This window comes from Talpa europaea (assembly GCF_964194135.1).
Source record: "Talpa europaea genome assembly, chromosome: 1".
NCBI lineage: Eukaryota > Metazoa > Chordata > Mammalia > Eulipotyphla > Talpidae > Talpa > Talpa europaea.
The window spans coordinates 10,520,159-10,544,133 of NC_140073.1; the positions used below are offsets into that span (position 1 = coordinate 10,520,159).

A 23,975-nucleotide genomic window follows, 5' to 3' on the forward strand; every position below is an offset into this window, starting at 1 on the left:
TGGCAGACCTTTCCTGTCTCACCCACTGCTCCCCTCAGCAGTGTATTTTTCAGTCTGCCTGTTTGTTCCCCGCTGTGTCTCTGGTGAATCGTCTTACCCCCACCCCCCGCACCTCTGGCCAGTACCCCGGTTCTTGTATAAATGAATGAATAAATCTTTAAAAAAAGGAATATTATAAAAAAAGACTGAATGGAAATAACAAAAATTAAGATTTAGGATTCAGTGCAGTGCAGGAATTACTAAATATATTCTGATGTAAAAATAGTATTTTAGGAGATGACTAGAATAAGTTGCACTGCAATTAGCAGTGTGTTCCCAATTTTAAAAGGATATCAGCAAAGTTTGTATTATGCACAGCACCTATTAATCATAATACATAATGTGTGATATATATTATATATTATATTGTAATAATATAAGATGGATGGATAGATACATATCCCCAATTCCTATTAAACATAGAAGTACAGATACTACAGCAAGTTTTTCATATATCTGTTCTCATGTTTGAACTCTCTGCTCACATATCTGATATGCCTTCATTTTCCTTTTCTTTGTCTAATTACTGTCTGAAAGGATAAGCTTATCTAATTATTACTAAGAGCCTAAAGTTTTGATTATGTTTGAATTTTTATTTCTGTGGAGATGTGTTAGAATTAAAGAGATAATATAGTAAAATGTTAATTTATTTCCTATTTTGTATTTATGTTCACATAGGGCTTGCAAAGATGCAATATTTCCAATACTAATAGCTGGTGGTTGACCAGGGCGGTTGGAGTGGACCAGGCAGAGGAGACCTACTGACCAACTTGCCCCTGAGTTGCCTGAGAGTAGCGAACAGAAGAAATATCAAAATCAATGTACAAGATCATAAATTCAATGGTGCTAGACAGAAATAAAAATAGACAGGAAAAATGAAGAGATCAAATTGATCAGGAAGGGGAATCATTTCTCATTAGAGACGGTTCCAGGTTACCTAGAGCATTTTGAGAAGAGGCTCCCTAATGCTTTTCTCTTAATTTGTTGTTATCTATTTCATAGTGTTAGTGACAAAGCATAAATTTCAATATGATTATGAAAATAGATTATCTCTTTTAATATCTTGGACTTGTAGGATATTCAATTAGAAATGTATTCCCCAAAATAAAAAACAAACAAGAAAACAACATCTATCCCATGTCAATGGATTTGAAACCAGTCATGATACATCTACTATTCAACTCAAGCCAAAGGATTGTTGACTACTAAGACTTGAAATCATCTTGATCATAGATGGATTGCATAGGACAAAATTCCTCCCTGTGGAACCACACTGCATTGGTGGAATTCATCCTGATTGGGTTTTCTGATGTTCCCAACCTTCAAGGATTCCTTTTTGGTATATTTCTGATAATCTATGTCTTTATTCTTGTTGGAAATAGCCTCATCATCATGATAACTAAGATTGATCCTTCACTGCAGACCCCCATGTATTTTTTCCTTAGGAATTTTTCTTTTTTGGAAATATGTTATGTATCATTTACTGTCCCCAGATTATTAACAGATCTCTGTAGGCAATATGGAAATATTTCATTGCTGGCCTGTGCTATTCAAATGTATTTCTTCCTGATCTTGTCAGCCACTGAGTGTTTTATTCTCAGTGCCATGGCTTATGACAGGTATGTTGCCATTTGCAACCCATTACTCTACTCTGTCATCATGAATGATAGGGTGTGTATGCAGCTGGCAGTTGCCTGTTGGTCTACTGCAATTCCAATACATACATTGTTGATCTCTGTGGTCTTCTCTTCAACCTTCTGTGGATGCAACCAGTTGAATCACTTTTTCTGTGATGCACCTCCAGTGATTCAGCTTATTTGTGTGGATGCTTTCAGGGTTGAAATGTTGTTGTATATGATTACTGCACTACTTGCCGGTATACCTTCTTCTCTGATAGTTGGATCTTATATTAAAATAGTCTCCACCATTCTGAAGCTTCCATCAGCAACTGGCAGAGCCAAGGCCTTCTCGACCTGTTTTTCCCATCTCACGGTTGTCATTTTATTCTTTGGCTCAGGCATCATTGTGTATTTCAGATCTACGACCAGTCATTCAACAGGAGTGGACAAATTCCTTTCTCTCTTTTATACTATCTTGACACCAATGTTAAACCCAATTATATATTGTCTGAGGAACAAAGATGTTAAGCTGGCCTTGGAGAAGTTACTGCAAAAATGCATTGTGCTGTGACTCAGACACATAACAGTTCAAGTTGTTCCTTTTTTACATAATATTCATTAGTTTTTTATCAATTTTGCTATAAGCCAGAATTTTTCAGAATGATGTCACATTTTTATATCTCACGAAATAAACTATCTGTTATTTTTAAGTCAAATACCAACTCAATATAAGGTTTAGAAATATTATTAATATCTCATGGAGTAATTAAAGTTTGTTTATCCAATTGTTTTAAATACTATAAACATTGTCTATTTATTATTTTCATGAGAAATATTTATATATGTCTTGAACCTATTGTTTGGAAAACAAATACATTTAATTAAATTTGTTTCTCCAAAAGGGTAACTAATAGCACAGATGTAGCTATTGATTTTTTTTCCCCAAATTTTCATTATAATCATATAAAGTGATGTAGACATAAAGGTTTGGAGTCCAAGAACCATATTGTGATTAACATGTTAACAAAGTTGAGATTGCCATCTGCTTTTACTGCTGATTCATCAGTAACTCCCTAAAGATGCAGTACACATGCAACCGGGTTAAAGTGAAAATATGCATTTTGCAAATATGGTTTTTAGGGAAAATATCATGACTACTAAATGAGATTTCTCTGCAATATAAAGACTGAAGTTAAACACAGATTATGATTCACAGAAGGAATCCAGAGTCTTTGATGTGTGGACAGATTATAAAGTGGACTGTTTAGAAGCAAGGTGATCATTGTTTTGTTTCATAGTTCACTCTAGCAAAGGCCAGCTGTATTGGGATTTGTGACACAAAAGAGAACCAAAGGACTTCAATACAATTTAAATTGGACTTATTTTCAATATCTATTGACAATGAAAATTTTATTTTTAGATATCAACTTTGAATTCTTAAAACTTAAATGGTGTGTGTGTGTGTGTGTGTGTGTGTGTGTGTTCATGTGTGTGAGTGCTCTAAAGGCTTGGTAGTAACATAAAAGCCATTTGTAGGAAGTCAGTGACATTGGGTTCAACCCTTGAGAACAACTGGATCAGGTCAGCTCCTCCTGCAGGGCTTTTCTATTCCCCACCACACCCCATATTCCTATTTGCTCAATCCAGAGCAGAAAAAATATGCTGAGCCTCATTTAGCAACTACAAAAATATAGAAAATGTGCACTCAGGTATGGCAGTTCACACATAGTAAGTCAGAGACCAATTTGTCATTTTCATATTCACACCTTCTCAATATATAAAACTCAAGAATCAGTGTACTAGGTCCTCTTCACCAAACCAATTTTTTTGTTCTTATATAAATGCCTATAATTAATGCAAAACTCATATGGTGAGAGGGCCATGAGGACAAACAGGATGATGCATGAGCTCTAGAGACTATCCAAGTGAATTTTCTGAGCTGAAGAAATAATTTTTTAATAATTTAAATTTAATGTCCACAGATTTCATACATCAATCTAGACCAAAGTTAAGACTGTGAATGTCTTCCACAGCCTCTTCCCACCGAGACTTGCTATACTCACTAGAGACAAGAGGATGCATGCGTGGGGAGTCTGGGACAGAGGAATGGTCATGGGGTTAATGTGCTTCACCCATATTCCCAGTGAAAGAACCTTCCAAGCATTGCTAATCCAGCAAGGGACAGACTTGGTTATTTCCTAGTTAGCTCTGACAAACATTTTGAATTTAAAAATGTAACAATATTTGGAGCATAAATTCCCTATGGCAAATGAGGCACTCTACTATAAAATCAACTATGTCTTGTTGATTTAAGTAAAGTTTGATCTCAAGAAAGAAAAACAGCATTTGAATTTATTGCTTCATAATTAAAGCCAAAAGTTTATATGACATAACACCTTATACTACATAAAAATCCAGTAGAGATTTCTCCAATATATGAAAAATGTAGGCAGAATTATTTTACCCTGCTTATTTTATTAAATGTAGTTTTTGATATCAGTAATCAAAAATCATTCTTTTTTGATTATTTTCTTTTTCTATTCAAATTCATTTGTCTCTATAGTCTTCTGAACTTCGGATATACACTATAACTTTGAGTAATAATCAGCTCCTCATATTTATAACACCATAGAATATATTAAATGGAGTGAAATCAACATGCTTTTGTAAAGGATTTTATATAACTTAGTTTATTTACATTTTTGTGAATATTGCATTCAAAAATCACTTCTCACTGAATGCTTTATGTCAACATTGAGTGTTGATTAGGAATGTGGAGTCTGATCATACTGCTGAGTTCAAAGTCACCTGGGCCAGGCACCAGCTTCCGGACATTGGGCAGGTTATTTACATCTCTGTATATTGGGTACTTATGCAAAACAGGAATATTAACAGTGCCTACAGAAATCAGATGCATTAGTGAGGAAATCCAGGTAAAGTAGACTGAATATTAGATATGCAAACTTTAAGATAAAGAAAACAGGATATAAGATAAAGTAATGATGACAAAGACATTACATATAATAAAAATCATATAACAATGCTGAACAGAACTACAATTGTATCTTTTAAGCCAGCCTCTCAAATAGATTATGTCCTTAGGTCTTAAAATAACTCCCTTAGTTACACATTATTATGACTCTATATTTTCTTTCTTTAATTTTTTTTAAGATTTATTTATTTATTTATACAAGCACTGGGTAGAGTCAGAAGTGTGGGAGGGTGTGAGAATTCACCAGAGCCAGAGCAGGGAACAGAACAAGCAGACTGATGAAATACACTGCTGAGGGGAGCAGAGGGCGCGGCAGGAGAGGTCTGTCATGCCATGTGGGACCCTCGCCGGTGGCCTGGGATTGAACTGGTGCTGCAGAAGTTGTGGGCAGCTTTGCAGCCCAGCCCTCAACTGCTGTGCCACCAAGGGAGGCCCATGACTCTATATTTTCAACAGGAAGAATTGAGCAGAAAGATCTTTGGTCAGTGAAGATTTCAGGTACCTGTGCAATATTATGAGTCAGTGGGAAGATATAATATGGAAAAATAACTATCAAATAGTGAATTCAGAGAAAATAAAGGCACAGAGAATCAAATATAGAGATCCAAGAGAAGACTACTGTTTCAGGTTAGAGAGGATATTCTTTGAATCTCAAATATCCCAGATCCTTGATCCCTTCTGTTCAAAAATGTGAGTCAAACATATAAATGAGCGATGAGGAGCTTTGTCTTGAGGGTGTGCTGTGAGAAAGTAAAGACATAAATCAGGATTCCATAACTGAGAAGGAAAGGATCTAGGGTTATAAGAACTAAGATACAAAATGTGCAAATAATAAATTGTTTCATTGGTTTGATTTGTGGGAAATGTGGAACTTGGTGTCACACAAGAAGAAAAGTTGTTTTATTTCAAAGAAATTGAAAAAATGGCTATAGTTTCAAACACCTGATAATGGCTATTTCAGACTATGGACTATATGTGAAAAACATCATTATTTCACATGGATAAATGCTACAAAGCCTGGACGGAAATAACAAAATTAAGATGTAGGATTCAGTGCAGTACAGGAATTAATGAACATAATCTGATGGAAAAATGCTTATGTTTGGGAGATTAAATTACTCTGCAAGTAGCAGTTTGTTTCTAAATTTAGATGGAGTTAATCAGTTCATATTATGCACAGCGTATACTATACATTAGTAATAATATTATTATATTATTATAAATAATCAATTATTTATAATATTACTATAAATAATAATGATGATAGATGTTCAAATTCCTATTAAATACAGAGTAAAAGATACTATACCAGATTTTACACATACCTAGTCTCACATTTGAACTTGCTGCTCAAATTCTCTGACATACCTTCATTTTCCTTTTATCTCATTACTCGCCAAAAGGATAGGCTTATCTAATTATTACTAAAAACCAAAAGTTTGCAATATCTTAGAAATTTTATAAATGTGGGGACATGGTAGAATTAAAGAAATTATATAATAAATCCCAATTTATTTAATATTTTAGACTTTATGTGCATATAACACTTGCTAAAATGCAATATTTCCAATACTGATAGCTGGTGGGAGGCCAGGTTGCTTGCAGTGGACCAGGCAGTGGAGAATTACAGACCACTTTGCCACTGGGTTGCCTGAGAGTAACAAAAAGAAGAAACATCAAAAGCAATGTACAATAGCATATCAAGTGACTACAAATTCAATGGTGCAACACAGAAACAAAAGTAGACAGAAAAAAAAAATGAATAGAGACCAAGTTACCAAGAAGGAGAAACATTTTTCATTAGAGAAGTTCCCAGGTTACCTAGAGTTAAGCTTTGAGAAGAGGCTCCCTGATGCTTTGCTCTTACTACATTGCCATCTGTTTTGCAGTGTTAGTGACAAACCATAATTTTCAATATGACCATGAAAATAGATTATCTCTTTGACTATCTTGCACTTTTAGGATATTATATATGAATGTATTCCCTAAAATATAAAACTAACAAGAAAATGACATCTATCCTACCTCAATGGATTTGAAACCAGTCATATAATACATCCAATTTCAACTCAAACCAAAGGATTGAATTGAGCTACTAAGGCTTGAAATCATTTTATCATAGATGGAATGCATAGCACAAAATTCCTCACTGGGGAGCCACACTGCATTGATGGAATTCATCCTGATTGGGTTTTCTGACATTCCCAACCTTCAAGGATTCCTTTTTGGTATATTTCTAGTAATCTATGTATTTATTCTTATGGGAAATAGCCTCATTATCATAATAAATAAGGTTGATCCTTCCCTACAGACCCACATGTATTTCTTCCTTAGGAAATTTTCCCTTTTGGAAATATGTTATGTGTCAGTTACTGTTCCCAGATTATTAACAGATCTCTGTAGAAAATATGTAAATATTTCACTACTTGCTTGTGCTCTTCAAATGTATTTCTTTCTGGTTGTGGGAGATACGGAGTGCTTTATTCTCACTGCCATGACTTATGACATGTATGTTTCCATTTGCAACCCATTACTACACCCTGTCATCATGAATGATAGGCTGTGTATGTAGCTGGCAGTTGCCTGTTGGTCTACTGCAATTCTGATACATGCATTGTCAATATCTGTGGTCTTCTCTTCAACCTTCTGTGGATGTAACCAGTTGAATCACTTTTTCTGTGATGCACCTCCAGTGGTTCTGCTTATTTGTGGGGATGCTTTCAGAGTTTCCAGTATACCAGTATACTAGTTGCCAGTATACCTTCTTTTCTGATAGTTGGATCTTATGTGAAAATAGTCTCCACCATTATGAAGCTTCCATCAGCATCTGGGAGAGCCAAGGCCTTCTCGACCCGTTTTTCCCATCTCACGGTTGTCACTTGATTCTTTGGCTCAGCTTATCATTGTGTATTTCAGATCTACAACCAATCGCATAACAAGAGTGGACAAATTCCTTTCTCTCTTTTATACTATCTTGACACCCATGTTAAACCCCATTATATATTGTCTGAGAAACAAAGATGTTATTACGGTGGCATTGGAGAAGTTACTACAAAAAATGCGCTCTGCTGTGACTCAGAAGCATAACATCTTTAAATTTGGTCCTTATTTTACATATTATTCATTTGTTTTTATCAATTTTGCTAAAAAATTGAATTTTTTGAATGAATGATCTCACATTTATATCTCCCACATAATAAGCTACCTGTTAATTTTAAGTCAAAGACCCCACTCAATGTAAATTTAGAAATATTGTATCATTAGAGTATTAAAGTTTGTTGATCTAATTGTTTTAACAACTATAGAGCATTATCTATTTTTTCATGAAAAATATTTATTTATGTCTTGAAACCATATATTGTCCAGAAAACAAAGATATTTAATTAAATTTGTTGCTCTAAAAGGATGACTAATAGTACAAGTGTAACTATTTTTTTTCCCCAAGTAACGTTATAGTCATAAAAAGTGATGTCGACATAAAGGTTTGGAGTCCAATAACCTTACTGTAATCAAATGTTAAGAAGTAAAATGTCCATCTGCTCTTATTGCTGATTTGTGAGTAAACCCCTAAAGATAAATCATACCTGCACCAGGTCTCAAGCTATCTTAGTTCCAGAGTCTAAGACTTCTCTAGAATGTTATCTATTTCCATTGCATTCATTACAAAACTCAATTACATTGTTTAATACAGAGTTTATTTTTATTCATTTTTGGAGTAGAAGAACTGGAGTATAGGTCAGAGGATTTACCAGAACAGTCAGATAAACAGATATACACTGCTGAGGGGAGCAGTGCGAGACAGGAGAGGTCTGCTGCATGATGTGAGTCACTCTGGCTGGGGACAAAACTCGGGCCACAAAATATACAGGTCTTAAATGCACATAAACAATGCTAAAACAAGTATTTGTATAATGGAATAAAGAAATTAACTGTGATTGTCAGTTACTTTTACTGACCTTCTTATGATGTGGAAATCATCAATTATGCTTTTTTTCCTTAAATGGTTTTATAGATTTCACTGAAAAAGAATAGCTGTATAAGTTTAAAGAGAGAGAAATTGTAATTAGAATTTGGTAAGATGTGATTATTAGTCATGATTTTCTTCACCATGGTCCACATTCTCTAAGTCACTCATCCCAAACCTTCCCAGACTCTTCATTGTTCACATGACTTTCCATGATGTTCCTTCCAACATAGAAAACTTCAGTTGCTTCCCCTCTGCCATCACTCACGTCACATTATGATCAGAGATCTCTATGAGGTAATTAGTTGTACACATGATATAATATCTGCATAAATTTTTCTTGACATAAAATTCCATGTTTAGTAGAAATAAAATGGGGGAATAAAATTTCAACAATATTTCCATGCAAAATAGTATTCATTTTTTAAAAAATGTATGATTGTTCTTTGAGCACTCTCAAAGAAGTTTTCAAAGATAAGTGACTAGGTTGTAATGCTATTCTTAAATTTAGGGCAATTTTTAAAACATTGCCAGTAATTGACTTATCTGGGTGCATCCTCCCCCATACATCAGAGATACCTGTTATGTTGAAAACAATGAAGTGATCAAAGATCTCTGAGCAAAAGTGGAGGGTTGAATATTGGCAAACACAGCACATGGGCCCAAATTATATATCAAGTTAACATCAATAAGTCAATTTTTATCTTTTTATAACATAATTAATTGGTGCTTGATAGTGGATGTAGTGTGGTAATACACATCTAACTTTATGAAACTAAAGCCCGAAGAAAAATATAGGTTCTAAACTCTAGTTGCCACTGTAAAAAGATACATTTTTTTTTAAAAAGATACCAAAACATGTGAATTTTGTACAAGCAATTCCATGTTGGAAATCCACCTGGAGGATAAAGGAAAAATGAATAGGCATAAGGGTATGAAAAGCATCCAACCCTAGTGTGATCCAGAGCATGGCCCAACTCATGTGAGCACATGGAGAAGGGCAGACATTAGGTCAGCTGGACTTCTCAGAGTCTTTGCACCATGGCAAAGGCAGGTGCTCTGTGAGGATGAGAGCTTAGGCTACCACATACTCCATAGTCTGTAGATAGAAAGGAGCAACTGATCACCAGTTTTAACTCTTCAAACACCACAGAACATTGGAAGAGGCATAATGACTGGCTGCATTTGATGAGGAAGACTTTCTAGAAATTCTAACTAGAATGTGTCAAGCCTGGTAGGGAAGATATTCTTCACATCTAGCACAGCTCTCATAAGGCAACATTTGCAACAGCCTGCTGCAGAGAAGAATCTAGATGTTGTTGGGACATGTGTTCTCTAAAGTTGTTCATAAGGTTTGACCACAGTAATACCAGAGGCGGCAGCTGCATATCACTGAATAATTTAGATGGGATTTTGTGTGTGCTCACAGACAGCAGAGAGTGCTGTGATTCAAAAAGTGTGATGTTCAACCCACATTCCTGTCTTCTAGCAAGAGTCAGAGAAGGTAGACTGAGGAATGTAACAATCAATCTGGCAAATCATCCCATTATTGGGTCCTGAATTTAACATTATTTCGAGGCACATTGCCTGTGTGTGGATCCTTGTGTAAATTCCTGTGGGTACAAGTTCACTCCTGCAAGGACTTGTTTCAACAGGACCTGTGGAGCAGTAAAACTTCCCACATGTGAGTCTCTGCACCAGATCCTGACCTGCAGAACCTGGGTGAAGCAGGTGCCCCCGCCCTGAATGTGCCCTTAACACTGCATTTGATTGTGCGTGCATGTAATTCTCACACTTCTTCACATGAAAATTTTGAAAAGTGAAAAGGCCCATTAGCCTATGAGGGTAAAGTCAAAGTATGAATGTTGCAAAAATGACCTCAAGGGAAAATATCATGACTACTAAAAGAGATTTCTCTGCAATATAAAGACAAGTTAAAAACAGGTTATAATTCACAGCAGGAATCCAGAGCCTTTGAGGAATGGAGGAATTATAAAGTAGACCTTAAGCAGCAAGGTGATTATTAAGTTTTGTGTCATAATGGACTCTAACAAAGTTTAGTGGTGATGGGATTTGTGACAAAAGAGATTCAAAGGACTTCAACATAAAATTGAACTGATTTTGAATTTCATTTGGCAATGAAATTTCATTATCAGGTATCAAACTTGTATTCTTAAAACACACACACAGAGGCAAACACACACACAAACACACAGGAGGGCTTTGGAGTATCACATAAGATTATTTGTAGAAAGTCATTGAATTTAGATTCAACCCTTGAGAAAAATAGAGCAGGGTCAGCAACTCCTGCAGGGTGTTTCTTGCCCCCCCCAACCCCCACATAATCCTATATGCTCAATCCAGACCAGAAAGTATGTTGAGGCTCATTTGGCAGCTACAAAAATATAGAAAATGTACACTCAGATGTGGCAGTTCATATGGTGAGAGGGCCATAAAAACCAACAAGAGCTCTGGAATATTTCCAAGTGACATTTATTCCACAGAAGAAATAATATTGTAATAATTCAAAATTTAATATCCTCAGATTATTCATAGATCTAAACCAAAATTAAGACTGGGAATGCCTTCTACAACCTCTGCCAACAGAGACTTGCTCTAACCCCAGAGACAGGAGGCTGGGAGGGGAGCATGGGACAGAGAAGAGGTCATGGGGCTAATGCTCCTAACTCATTTTCCCCATGAGAGAACAAGCCATCATTGCTAATCCAATAAGGGACAGCCTTGGTTATTTCCTAGTTACCAACTGATAAACATCTTTGCATTTAAAAATGCAACAATATTCGGAACACACATTCCCCACGGCAATTGAGACACTCTTTATTATAAAGGTGCCATGTTGATCAAGTAAAGTATGAATTCAAGGAAGAAGAACAATGGATAATTTGTTACTCATTATAAAAGCACAAGTTCATGTGACATACACCCTATTCAGTATAAAAGAGCAGCTCGGGGATTTCTTCACAGTATGAAAAAGGTGAGCAGCAATCACTTTACCCTGTTTCTCCCATTATAGTGTGATTTTTGATCTCAATAAACAAAGCTCATTGAAAATATATTTCCTTTTGTTATTCTGATTCATTTGTCTTATATTGTCTGTCCTTCAAATATACATTACATGAGTAATGAGCCTCCAATTTTTGGAGCACCATAGAATATATAAAATGGGGATGAAATCAACTTGCTCTTATGAAAGTTTTATGCAACTTAGTTTTACTCATATTTTTCAGAATATTGCATTCAAAAAATCATTTTCACTGAATACCTTATGACAGCCATTGAGTGTTGATTAGGAATGTGAATTCTGATCACACTACTGAGTTTGAAGTCACCAGGGTCAGACATCAGCTTCCTGCCACTGGGCAGGTTCTTTATCTCTCTGCATTAGGTACTTATGCAAAATGGGAATATTAACCGTGCCTACAGATCAGATGCATTCATGAGGAAATCTGGGTAAAGTGGACTGAACTTAAGATAAGCAGACTTTAAAATAAAGAGGGTATAAGATAAAGTAATAATGATAAATGCAATATCTATGATGAGCATCAAAACAATGCTGAACAGAACTACAACTGTGTATTTTAAACAAGGCTCTTATATGGATTAAATCTCTTCTCAAGAGAAGTCTTACTTCATTACTGATTATTATGACTCTATATTTTCAACAAGGAAAATTAAGCCTTGATAATTTAGATAACTACATATTACCAAAATATTTCTGATTTTGTATGTAATGGAATATAAAGTTCTTTGCTCAGTGAACTTTTTAGTTACCCTGGCAATATTGTGAGTCATTGGGAAATCATTTCCAATTAGCATCAGCAGGTATTTCTAAAACACTCACATTGCAAAGACTAGTTATTTTGGTTACAAAGTTGAATGAATATGTGGGCCTATTTTCTGGAAATAATGTTTATTTTCTTTCCTTATAGGTGATAATCCCAGCATGACTCTGTGATCTGACAAAATCTCAGAGTGATGTCACTTTCTTAGGAATGTGTCCCTCCTGCAAGACCAGGTAACTGTCCCCATATAGATCTGCACTTTCTAGGGTGACATCTGACTTCCCTGTGTGACCTTACCAGTGGCCAGTAAGCTCTGTAAAGATGACTGAATTCATGCAATTCACCACCATAATTTTTACTATCCTTATCAATGGACATAGGTGTATTTAACATGCACTTAATATTTATCCACAATAAACAACAGTAATTCTTATTAAATATATATTGCTTGACTGTCTGATACATTTGAAACATTTTGGGTCAATGAAAATTCATTTCTCTGAATGAATGCTGTAGTTGTTTTTCAAAGGTATAGCCTACATAAAAAAAAAAAAAAATTAAGGTGGTGTTATATTCATTTGACAGATACAATATGGAAAATTAATTACTGAATTGTGAAATCAGAGAAAATATAGGCACAGACTCAAACATAGAGATCCAAGAGAAGACTATGGTTTCTGTTTAGAGAGCATATTTTTTGAATCTCAAACATCCTTGGTCCTTGATCCCACCTGTTCAGAAAGTGAGTCATAAACACAGAAGAGACATGAGTTTTATCTTGACAGTGTGATTTGAAATACTAAAGCAGAATGCAGGATTCCTTGAACTGAGAAGGAAAGAATTAAGGGTTTGAAGAACTTAGGTACAAAATGTAGAAATTATAAATTGTTTCCTTGGTTTCAATTTGTTGAAAAGGAGGAGGATGTTGTCAGAGAGGAAAAAAGGAGAGTTGTACAGAAATGGAAATGGCTGCACTTCCAAACACATGAAAATATGGATTTCAGACTATGTGACAATGTGTGAATAGGTCATTCTTCACATGAATAAATGCCACAGAGACTGAAGGGAAATAGGGCCTCCCTTGTTGGCTCAGAGGTTGAGGGCTGAACTGTGAAGCTGTCCTCAGCCTCTGCAGCGCTGGTTCGTTCCCTGCCAGCCAGCGAGGGTCCCACATGGCGCGCAGACCTCTCCTGTCTTGCCCACTGCTCCCCTCAGCAGTGCATTTCCTCAGTCTGCCTGTTTGTTCCCCACTGTGTCTCTGGTGAATCCTCTTAACCCCCCCCACCTCTGGTCTGTACCCCGGTTCTTGTATAAATGAATAAATAAATCTTTTTTTAAAAAAGAATATTATAAAAAAAAGACTTAATGGAAATAACAAAAATTAAGATTTAGATTCAGTGCAGTGCAGGAATTACTAAACATATTCTGATGTAAAAATAGTATTTTAGGAGACGACTAGAATAAGTTACTCTGCAATTAGCAGTGTGTTCCCAATTTTAAATGGAGATCAGCAAAGTTTGTATTATGCACAGCACCTATTAATCATAATGTATAATTTGTGATATATATTATATATTATATTGTAATAAGATGGATGGATAGATAAATATTCCCAATTCCTATTAAACATAGAAGTAACAGATACTACAGCAAATTTTTCACATATGCTGGTCTCATGTTTGAACTCTCTGCTCACATATCTGATATGCCTTCATTTTCCTTTTCTTTGTCTAATTACTACTTGAAAGGATAAGCTTATCCAATTATTAGTAAGAGCCTAAAGTTCTGATTATGTTTGAATTTTTATTTCTGTGGAGATGTGTTAGAATTAAAGAGATAATATAGCAAAATGTTAATTTATTTCCTATTTTGAATTTATGTTCACATAGGGCTTGCTAAGATGCAATATTTCCAATACTAATAGCTGGTGGGTGACCAGGTTGGTTGGAGTGGACCAGGCAGAGGAGACCTACTGACTAACTTGCCCCTGAGTTGCCTGAGAGTAGCAAACAGAAGAAATATCAAAATCAATGTACAAGATCATATCAATAGACTATAAATTCAATAGTGCTAAACAGAAATAAAAATAGACAGGAAAAATGAAGAGATCAAATTAATCAGAAAGGAGAATCATTTCTCATTAGAGACAGTTCCAGGTTACCTAGAGCATTTTGAGAAGAGGCTCCCTAATTCTTTGCTCTCAATTTGTTGTTACCTATTTCATAGTGTTAGTGACAAAGAATATATTTCAATATGATTATGAAAATAGATTATCTCTTTTAATATCTTGGACCTTTAGGATATTCAATTTGGAATGTATTCCCCAAAATAAAAAAACAAACAAGAAAACAACATCTATCCCATGTCAATGGATTTGAAACCAGTCATGATACATCCACTTTTCAACTCAAGCCAAAGGATTGTTGACTACTAAGACTTGAAATCATCTTGATCATAGATGGAATGCACAGGACAAAATTCCTCACTGGGGAACCACACTGCATTGGTGGAATTCATCCTGATTGGGTTTTCTGATGTTCCCAACCTTCAAGGATTCCTTTTTGGTATATTTCTGATAATCTATATCTTTATTCTTGTGGGAAATAGCCTCATCATTATGATAACAAAGGTTGATCCTTCACTGCAGACCCCCATGTATTTCTTCCTTAGGAATTTTTCTTTTTTGGAAATATGTTATGTATCATTTACTGTCCCCAGATTATTAACAGATCTCTGTAGGCAATATGGAAATATTTCATTGCTGGCCTGTGCTATTCAAATGTATTTCTTCCTGATCTTGTCAGCCACTGAGTGCTTTATTCTCAGCGCCATGGCTTATGACAGGTATGTTGCCATTTGCAACCCATTACTCTACTCTGTCATCATGAATGATAGGCTGTGTATGCAGCTGGCAGTTGCCTGTTGGTCTACTGCAATTCCAATACATACATTGTTGATCTCTGTGGTCTTCTCTTCAACCTTCTGTGGATGTAACCAGTTGAATCACTTTTTCTGTGATGCACCTCCAGTGATTCAGCTTATTTGTGGGGATGCTTTCAGGGTTGAAATCTTGCTGTATATGATTTCTGCACTACTTGCCAGTATACCTTCTTCTCTGATAGTTGGATCTTATGTGAAAATAGTCTCCACCATTCTCAAGCTTCCATCAGCAACTGGCAGAGCCAAGGCCTTCTCTACCTGTTTTTCCCATCTCACGGTTGTCACTTTATTCTTTGGCTCAGCCATCATTGTGTATTTCAAATCTACGACCAGTCGCTCAACAGGAGTGGACAAATATCTTTCTCTCTTTTATACTATCTTGACACCAATGGTAAACCCCATTATATATTGTTTGAGAAACAAAGATGTTAAGGTGGCCTTGGAGAAGTTACTACAAAAATGCATTGTGCTGTGACTCAGACACATAACAGTTCAAAGTTGTTCCTTTTTTACATAATATTCATTTCCTTTTTTCAATTTTGCTATAAGCCAGAATTTTTCTGAATGATGTCACATTTTTATATCTCACAAAATAAACTACCTGTTATTTTTAAGTCAAATACCTAACTCAATATAAGGTTTAGAAATATTATTAATATCTCATGGAGTCATTAAAGTTTTTTTATCCAATTGTTTTAAATACTATAAACATTGTCTATTTATTATTTTCATGAAAAATATTTATATATGCCTTGAACCAATATATTGTTTGGAAAACAAATCCATTTTATTAAATTTGTTGCTCCAAAAGTGTAACTAATAGCACAGATGTGGCTATTGATTTTTTCCCCAAATTTACATGATAATCATATAAAGTGTTATAGATATACAGGTTTGGATTCCAAGAACCATATTGTGTTTTAACCATTTTAACCACATGTTAAAAAAGATGAAATTGCCATCTGCTTTTACTGCAGATTCATCAGTAACTCCCTAAAGATGCAGCATACATGCAACCGGGTTAAAGTGAAAAATATGAAAGTTGCAAATATGACTTTTAGGGAAAATATCGTGACCACTAAATGAGATTTCTCTGTAATATAAAAACTGAAGTTAAGCACAGATTATGATTCATAGAAGGAATACAATTTATTTTTTTTATATTTTTAAATAAATTTTATTTCTATATTCCCCATACAATTGCAACCCCCTTATTTTGACCCCAATACCTCCCCTCCCTGTCCCCTAACCCCCATAGAGTGTCTCTGGTTCATAGTTTTTTGTTGATTTTGATTTTCACTTTTTTATAGCTATTCATTTTCCTGTTCCCTTATTTAAGTTTTCTAGATTCCTGCTATGAGTGAGACCTCTCCCATCACTCATGTCACATTATGATTAGAGATCTCTATGAGGTAATTAGTTGTACACATGATACAATATCTGCATAAATATTTCTTGACATAAAATTCCATGTTCAGTAGAAATAAGATGGGGGAATAAACTTTCCAAAATATTTCCAATGCAAAATAGTATTCATTTTTTACAAAATGTGTGTTTGTTCTTTGAGCACTCTCAAAGAAGTTATCAAATATAAGCGACTAGGTTGTAATGCTGTTCTTAAATTTTTGTGGAGTCATTATATTAAAAATGATTAGGGCAATTTTTAAAAAATTGCCAGTAATTGACCTGTCTGGCTGCCTCCTCCCCTATACATCAGAGATACCTGTTATGTTGAAAACAGTGAAGTGATCAAAGATCTCTCAGCAAAAGCAGAGGGTTGAATATTGGCAAACACAACACACAGGCCCAAATTATATATCCAGTTCACATCAATAAGTCAATTTTTATCTTTTTATGATGTAATTAATTGGGGCTTGATGGTGGATGTAGTGTGGTAATACACATCTAACTTTATGAAACTAAAGCCCAAAGAAAAATATAGGTTCTAAACTCTTGTTGCCATAGTAAAAAGATACATTTTTTAAAAAAAGATACCAACACATGTGAATTTTGTACAAGCAATTCCATGCTGGAAATCCACCTGGAGGATAAAGGAAAGATGAATAAGCATAAGGCTATGAAAAGCATCCAACCCTAGTGTGATCCAGAGCATGGCCCAACTCATGTGAGCACATGGAGAAGGGCAGACATTAGGTCAGCTGGACTTCTCAGAGTCTTTGTACCATGGCAAAGGCAGGTGCTCTGTGAGGATGAGAGCTTAGGCTACCATATACTCCATAGTCTGTAGATAGAAAGGAGCAACTGATCACCAGTTTTAACTCTTCAAACACCACAGAACATTGGAAGAGGCATAATGACTGGCTGCATTTGATGAGGAACACTTTCTAGAAATTCAGCTAGATTGTGTCAAGTCTGGTAGGGAAGATGTTCTTCACATCTAGCACAGATCTCATAAGGCAACATTTGAACAGCCTGCTGCAGAGAAGAATCTAGATGTTGTTGGGGCATGTGTTCTCTAAGGTTGTTTATAAGGTTTGACCACAGTAATACCAGAGGCGGCAGCTGCATATCACTAAATAATTTAGATGGGATTTTATGTGTGCTCACAGACAGCAGTGAGTGCCGTGACACAGAGTGTGTGATGTTCAACCCACATTCTTGTCTTCTAGCAAGACAAGACTCAGGGAAGGTAGACTGAGGAATGTACATTTTTTTAAAAAAAGATACCAACACATGTGAATTTTGTACAAATTTTGTAATCTGGCAAAGCATCCCATTATTGGGTCCTGAATTTAACATTATTTTGAAGCACATTGCCTGTGTGTGGATCCTTGTGTATATTTCTATGGGCACAAGTTCACTCCTGCAAGGACTTGTTTCAACAGGACCTGTGGAGCAGTAAAACTTCCCACATGTGAGTCTCTGCACCAGATCCTGACCTGCAGAACCTGGGTGAGGCAGGTGTCCCCACCCTGAATGTGCCCTTAACACTGCATTTGATTGAGTGCTCAGTCATCTTCACACTTCTTCACATGACAATTTTGAAAAGTGAAAAGGCCCATTAGCCTATGATGTTAAAGTCAAAATTTGAATGTTGCAAAAATGACCTCAAGGGAAAATATCATGACAGCTAAAAGGTTTCTCTGCAATATAATGACAAGTTAAAAAACAGGTTATGATTCACAGCAGGAATCCAGAGCCTTTGAGGAATGGAGGGATTATAAAGTAGACCTTAAGCAGCAAGGTGATTATTCAGTTTTGTTTCATAATGGACGCTAACAAAGGTCAGCAGTGTTGGGATTTGTGACATAAAAGAGAATCAAAGGATTTCAGCATAAAATTGAACGGATTTTGAATTTCATTTGGCAATGAAATTTCATTCTCAGGTATCAACCTTGTATTCTTAAAACACACACAGGGGCACACACACACGCGCAGGAGGGCTTTGGAGTATCACATAAGATTATTTCTAGAAAGTCATTGAATTTAGGGCCTCCCCTGGTGGCGCAGTGGTTGAGCGCTGGGTTGCGAGGCTGTTGCAGCCTCTGCAGGGCCAGTTTGATCCCAGGCCACTGGCGAGGGTCCCACAAAAAAAAAAAAAAAAAAGGAAAGTCATTGAATTAAGATTCTAGATTCAACCCTTGAGAAAACTAGAGCAGGGTCCGCTCCTCCAGCAGGGGTTTTCTATTTCTGCCTCAACCCCCATAATCCTATATGCTCAATCCAGACCAGAAAGTATGTTGAGTCTCATTTGGCAGCTACGAAAATATAGAAAATGTGCACTCAGATGTGGCAGTTCACACATAGCAAGTCAGAGACCAATTTCTCATTTTCACATTTATACCTTCTCAATATATAAAATGTAAGACTTAGTGTACTATACCCTCTTGACCAAATCAAATTTTCATTCTTATATAAATGCCTGTTACTAATGCTACATGCTATCTTCCTATGGTGAGAGGGCCATAAGAACCAACAGATGATGCAAGAGCTCTGGAATCTTTCCAAGTGACATTTATTCCGAAGAAGAAATAATATTTTAATCATTCAGAATTTAATATCCTCAGATTATTCATAGATCTTGACCAAAGTTAAAACTGTGAACACCTTCTACAGCCTCTCCCAACAGAGACTTGCTCTAATCCCAGAGACTAGAGGCTGGGAGGGGAGCATGGGACAGAGGAGAGGTCATGGGGCTAATGCTCCTAACCCATATTCCCCGTGAGAGAACATGCCAGGCATTGCTAATCCAACAAGGGACAGCCTTGGTTTTTCCCTAGTTACCAACTGATAAACATCTTTGCATTTAAAAATGCAACATTATTGGGAGCACACATTCCCCACAGCAAATGAGACACTCTTTACTATAAAGGTGCCATGTTGATCAAGTTAAGTATGAATTCAAGGAAGAAAAACAATGGTTAATTTGTTACTCATTATAAAAGCACAAGTTTATGTGATATACACCTTATTTAGTATAAAAGAGCAGCTTGGGGATTTCTTCACAATATGAAAAAGGTGAGCAGCAATCACTTTACCCTGGTTCTTCCATTATAGTGTGGTTTTTGATCTCAATAAACAAAGCTCATTGAAAATATATTTTCTTTTGCTATTCCGATTCATTTGCCAGTATAGTTGTCTGTCCTTCAAATATACATTACATGAGTAATTAGCCTCCAATTTTTAGAGCACCATAGAATATATAAAATGGGGATAAATCAACTTGCTCTTATAAAAGTTTTATGTAACTTAGTTTTACTCATACTTTTTCAGAATATTGCATTCAAAAATCACTTTTCATTGAATACCTTCTGGCAGCCATTGAGTGTTGATTAGGAATGTGGATGCTGATCACACTATTGAGTTTGAAGTCACCAGGGTCAGACATCAGCTTCCTGCCACTGGGCAGATTCTTTATCTCTGTGCATTAGGTACTTATGCAAAATGGGAATATTAACAGTGCCTACAGAAATCAGATGCATCCATGAGGAAATCTGGGTAAAGTGGACTGGATTTAAGATAAGCAAACTTTAAAGAAAAAGTATATGAGATAAAGTAATAATGATAAATACAGTAGCTATGATAAGCATCAGAACAATGCGGAACAGAACTACAACTGTGTATTTTAAGCCAGGTTCTTATATAGATTCAATCCCTTACTTCTCAAAAGAACTCTTACTTAGTTACATGTTGTTATGACTCTGTATATTTTCAGCAAGGAGACTTAAGCTTTGATAATTATTTAAACACATATTACCAAAATATTTCTGATTTTGTGTGTAATTGAATATAGTTCTTTGCTCAGTGAACTTTTTAGTTACCTTGACAATATTGTGAGTCAGTGGGAAATTAATTTCAATTACCCATCAGCAGGTGTTTGTAAAACACATTGCAAAGACGAGACATTTGGGTTATAGAATTGAATGAGTATAAGGACCTATTTTTCTGGAAATAATGTGTATTCTCTTTCCTTGTAGATGATAATACCAACATGATTCTGTGATCTGACAAAATCTAAGAGTGATGTCACTTTCTTAGGAATGTGTCCCTCCTGCAAGACCAGGTAACTCTTTCCACATAGATCTGCACTTTCTAGGGTGACATCTGACTTCCCTGTCTGACCTTACCACTGGCCAGTAAGCTCTGTAAAGATCACTGAAATCATACAATTCACCACTATTATTATTGCTATCCTACCAATGGACACACCTGTATTTAATATGTACTTTATATTTATCCACAATAATTATTCTAATTCTTATTAATATATATATTGTTTGTTAGTCTGATACATTTGAAACGTTTAGATCAATGAAAATTCATTTCTCTTAAGGCTGTAATTGTTTTTCAAAGCAATAGCTTATATAAAAAAAATAAGAAAGGTGTTATATATATTCAAAATTTAAGAAGATATAATATGGAAAAATAACTATCAAATAGTGAATTCAGAGAACATAAAGGTGCAGTAATCAAACATAGAGATCCAAGAGAAGACTATGGTTTCAGTTTATAGAGCATATTCTTTGAATCTCAAACGTGGCAGGTCCTTGGCCCCTTCTGTTCAAAAATGTGAGTCATAAACACAGACGAGCCATGAGGAGGTTTGTTTTGAGGGCATGAATTGAGAAACTAAAGACAAAATTCAGGTTTCCTTGAGCTGGGAAGGAAGGGATAAGGGTTAGAAGAACAAAGATAGAAAATGTAGAAAGTATAAATTGTTTCATTGTTTCAGATTTGCGGGAAAGTAGGAGCTTGGTGTCACTGAGGAAGAAAAAGTGTTGTATTGTACAGAAATGGAAATGAGTACAGTTTGAAACACATGAGAATGTGGATTGACTCTTTGACAATCTGTGAATATGTCATTGTTTCAAATGAATAAATGTCACAAAGACTGGATGGAAATAACAAAAAGCAAGATGTAGGATTCAGCAAAGGGAAGGAATTACTGAACATATTCTGATGTAAAAATTTATATTTTAGATGACTGGTGTAAGTTACACTGCAATTAGCAATGTGTTTCAAAATTTGGATGGAGATAATCAGAATTTGTAGTATGCACAGCACATATTAATCATTATATAATTTGTGATATATATTATATATTAATAATAACATGTGATGATGGATGGATATTCAAAATTCCTATTATCATAGAAGTAACAGATTTTATGGCAGACTTTACAATTACCTGGTCTTATATTTGTACTCTCTGCTAAATTATCTGACATACCTACATGTTCCTTTACTTTGTCTAATGACTCCCCAAAGAGATAAGCTTATCTAATTATTACTAAGCACCTAAAGTTCAGAATATCTTAAAATTTTTATAGCTGTGGGGACATGTTAGAATTCAAGGGATAATCTAATAAAATCTGCACTTATTTCATATTTCAGATTTTATGTGCACATAGGTTGCTAAAATGCAGTATTTCCAATACTAATAGCTAGTGGGTAGCCAGGTTGGTTGTAGTGGACTAGGCAGAGTAGACTTGCTGATCACCTTGGCCCTAGGTTGCCTGACAGTAACAAAAAGAAGAAATATCCAAACCAATGTACAAGATCATATCAACTGACTATAAATTCAATGGTGCTACACACAAACAAAACTAGACAAGAATGAATGAAGAGGCCAAATTAATCAGGGAGGAGAATCATTTCTCATTAGAGAATGCCCCAGGTTACCTAAAATTGTTTGAGAAAAGAGACTCCCTGATGTTTTCCACTTACTTAATTGTCATCTATTTTGTATGTTAGTGACATAAACTTAATTTTAAATATGATCATAAGAATAGATTATGTGTTTTAATATCTTGCATTTTTAGGCTGCTGAATTTGAAATGTATTCCCCAAAATATAAAACAAACAACAAAATGACATCTACCCTACATCAATGGATTTGAAATCAGTCATATAAAACCTCCATTTTGCTACTCAAACCAAAGGATTGAATTGACTACTAAGACGTGAAATCATTTTGTTCTTAGATGGAATGCACAGGAGAAAATTTCTCACTGGGGAACCACACTGCATTGATGGAATTTATCCTGATAGGTTTTTCTGATGTTCCCAAACTTCAAGGATTCCTTTTTGGTCTAATTCTGATAATCTATGTCTTTATTCTTGTGGGAAATAGCCTCGTTATCATGATCACTAAGGTTGATACTTCCCTACAGACCCCCATGTATTTCTTCCTTAGGAATTTTTCCCTTTTGGAAATATGCTATGTGTCAGTTACTGTTCCCAGATTATTAATAGATCTCTGTAGAAAATATGAAAATATTTCCTTATTGGCTTGTGCCATTCAAATGTATTTCTTTCTGGTCCTGGGAGACACGGAGTGCTTTATTCTCACTGCCATGGCTTATGACAGGTATGTTGCCATTTGCAACCCATTACTCTACCCTGTCATCATGAATGATATGCTGTGTATGCAGCTGGCAGTTGTCTGCTGGACCACTGCAATTCCAGTACATACAATGTTCATCTCTGTGGTCTTCTCTTCAGCCTTCTGTGGATGTAACCAGTTGAATCATTTCTTCTGTGATGCACCTCCAGTGGTTCAGCTTATTTGTGGGGATGCTTTCGTGGTTGAAATGTTGCTGTATATGATTTCTGCACTAGTTGCCAGTATACCTTCTTTTCTGATTGTTGGATCTTATGTGAAAATAGTCTCCACCATTCTGAAGCTTCCATCAGCAACTGGGAGAGCCAAGGCCTTCTCAACCTGTTTTTCCCATCTCATGGTTGTCACTTTATTCTTTGGCTCAGGCATCATTGTGTATTTCAAATCCACGACCAGTCGCTCAACAGGAGTGGACAAATTCCTTTCTCTCTTTTATACTATCTTGATACCAATGTTAAACCCCATTATATATTGCCTGAGAAACAAAGATGTTAAGGTGGCACTGGAGAAGTTACTACAAAAATGCATTGTGCTATGACTCAGAAAAATAATATATTTAAAGTTGTTACTTTTTTACATAATATTCTTTTGTTTTTTATCAATTTTGCTATAAACCAGAATTTTTCTAATGCTCTCACATTTTTATATTTCACAAAATAAACTACTTGTTATTTTTAAGTCTACTACCTAACTCAATATAATGTTTAGAAATATTATTAATATCTCATGGAGTCATTAAGGTTTGTTTATCCAA

At 35.4% G+C, this 23,975-nt stretch overlaps 3 protein-coding genes across 3 annotated transcripts; all 3 read left to right on the forward strand.

The window, feature by feature from the left end:
- Positions 1-1,272: 1,272 nt before the first annotated feature.
- Positions 1,273-2,229, forward strand: LOC311169344 (olfactory receptor 10AG1-like; the record flags this gene model as incomplete). Its single annotated transcript, XM_084231185.1, has 1 exon — positions 1,273-2,229. The coding sequence occupies one exon, from the start codon at positions 1,273-1,275 to the stop codon at positions 2,227-2,229; it is 957 nt and encodes a 318-aa protein (XP_084087311.1).
- A 12,646-nt stretch (positions 2,230-14,875) lies between these two features.
- LOC311170505 (olfactory receptor 10AG1-like) lies at positions 14,876-15,832 on the forward strand (the record flags this gene model as incomplete). The annotated part of the gene is made up of 1 exon (XM_084232920.1): positions 14,876-15,832. One exon carries the CDS (start codon positions 14,876-14,878, stop codon positions 15,830-15,832), a length of 957 nt encoding a protein of 318 aa, XP_084089046.1.
- Positions 15,833-22,775: 6,943 nt separating this feature from the next.
- On the forward strand, positions 22,776-23,759 carry LOC311170485 (olfactory receptor 10AG1-like; the record flags this gene model as incomplete). Its single annotated transcript, XM_084232902.1, has 1 exon — positions 22,776-23,759. The coding sequence occupies exon 1, from the start codon at positions 22,803-22,805 to the stop codon at positions 23,757-23,759; it is 957 nt and encodes a 318-aa protein (XP_084089028.1). The 5' UTR covers positions 22,776-22,802.
- Positions 23,760-23,975: the final 216 nt, after the last annotated feature.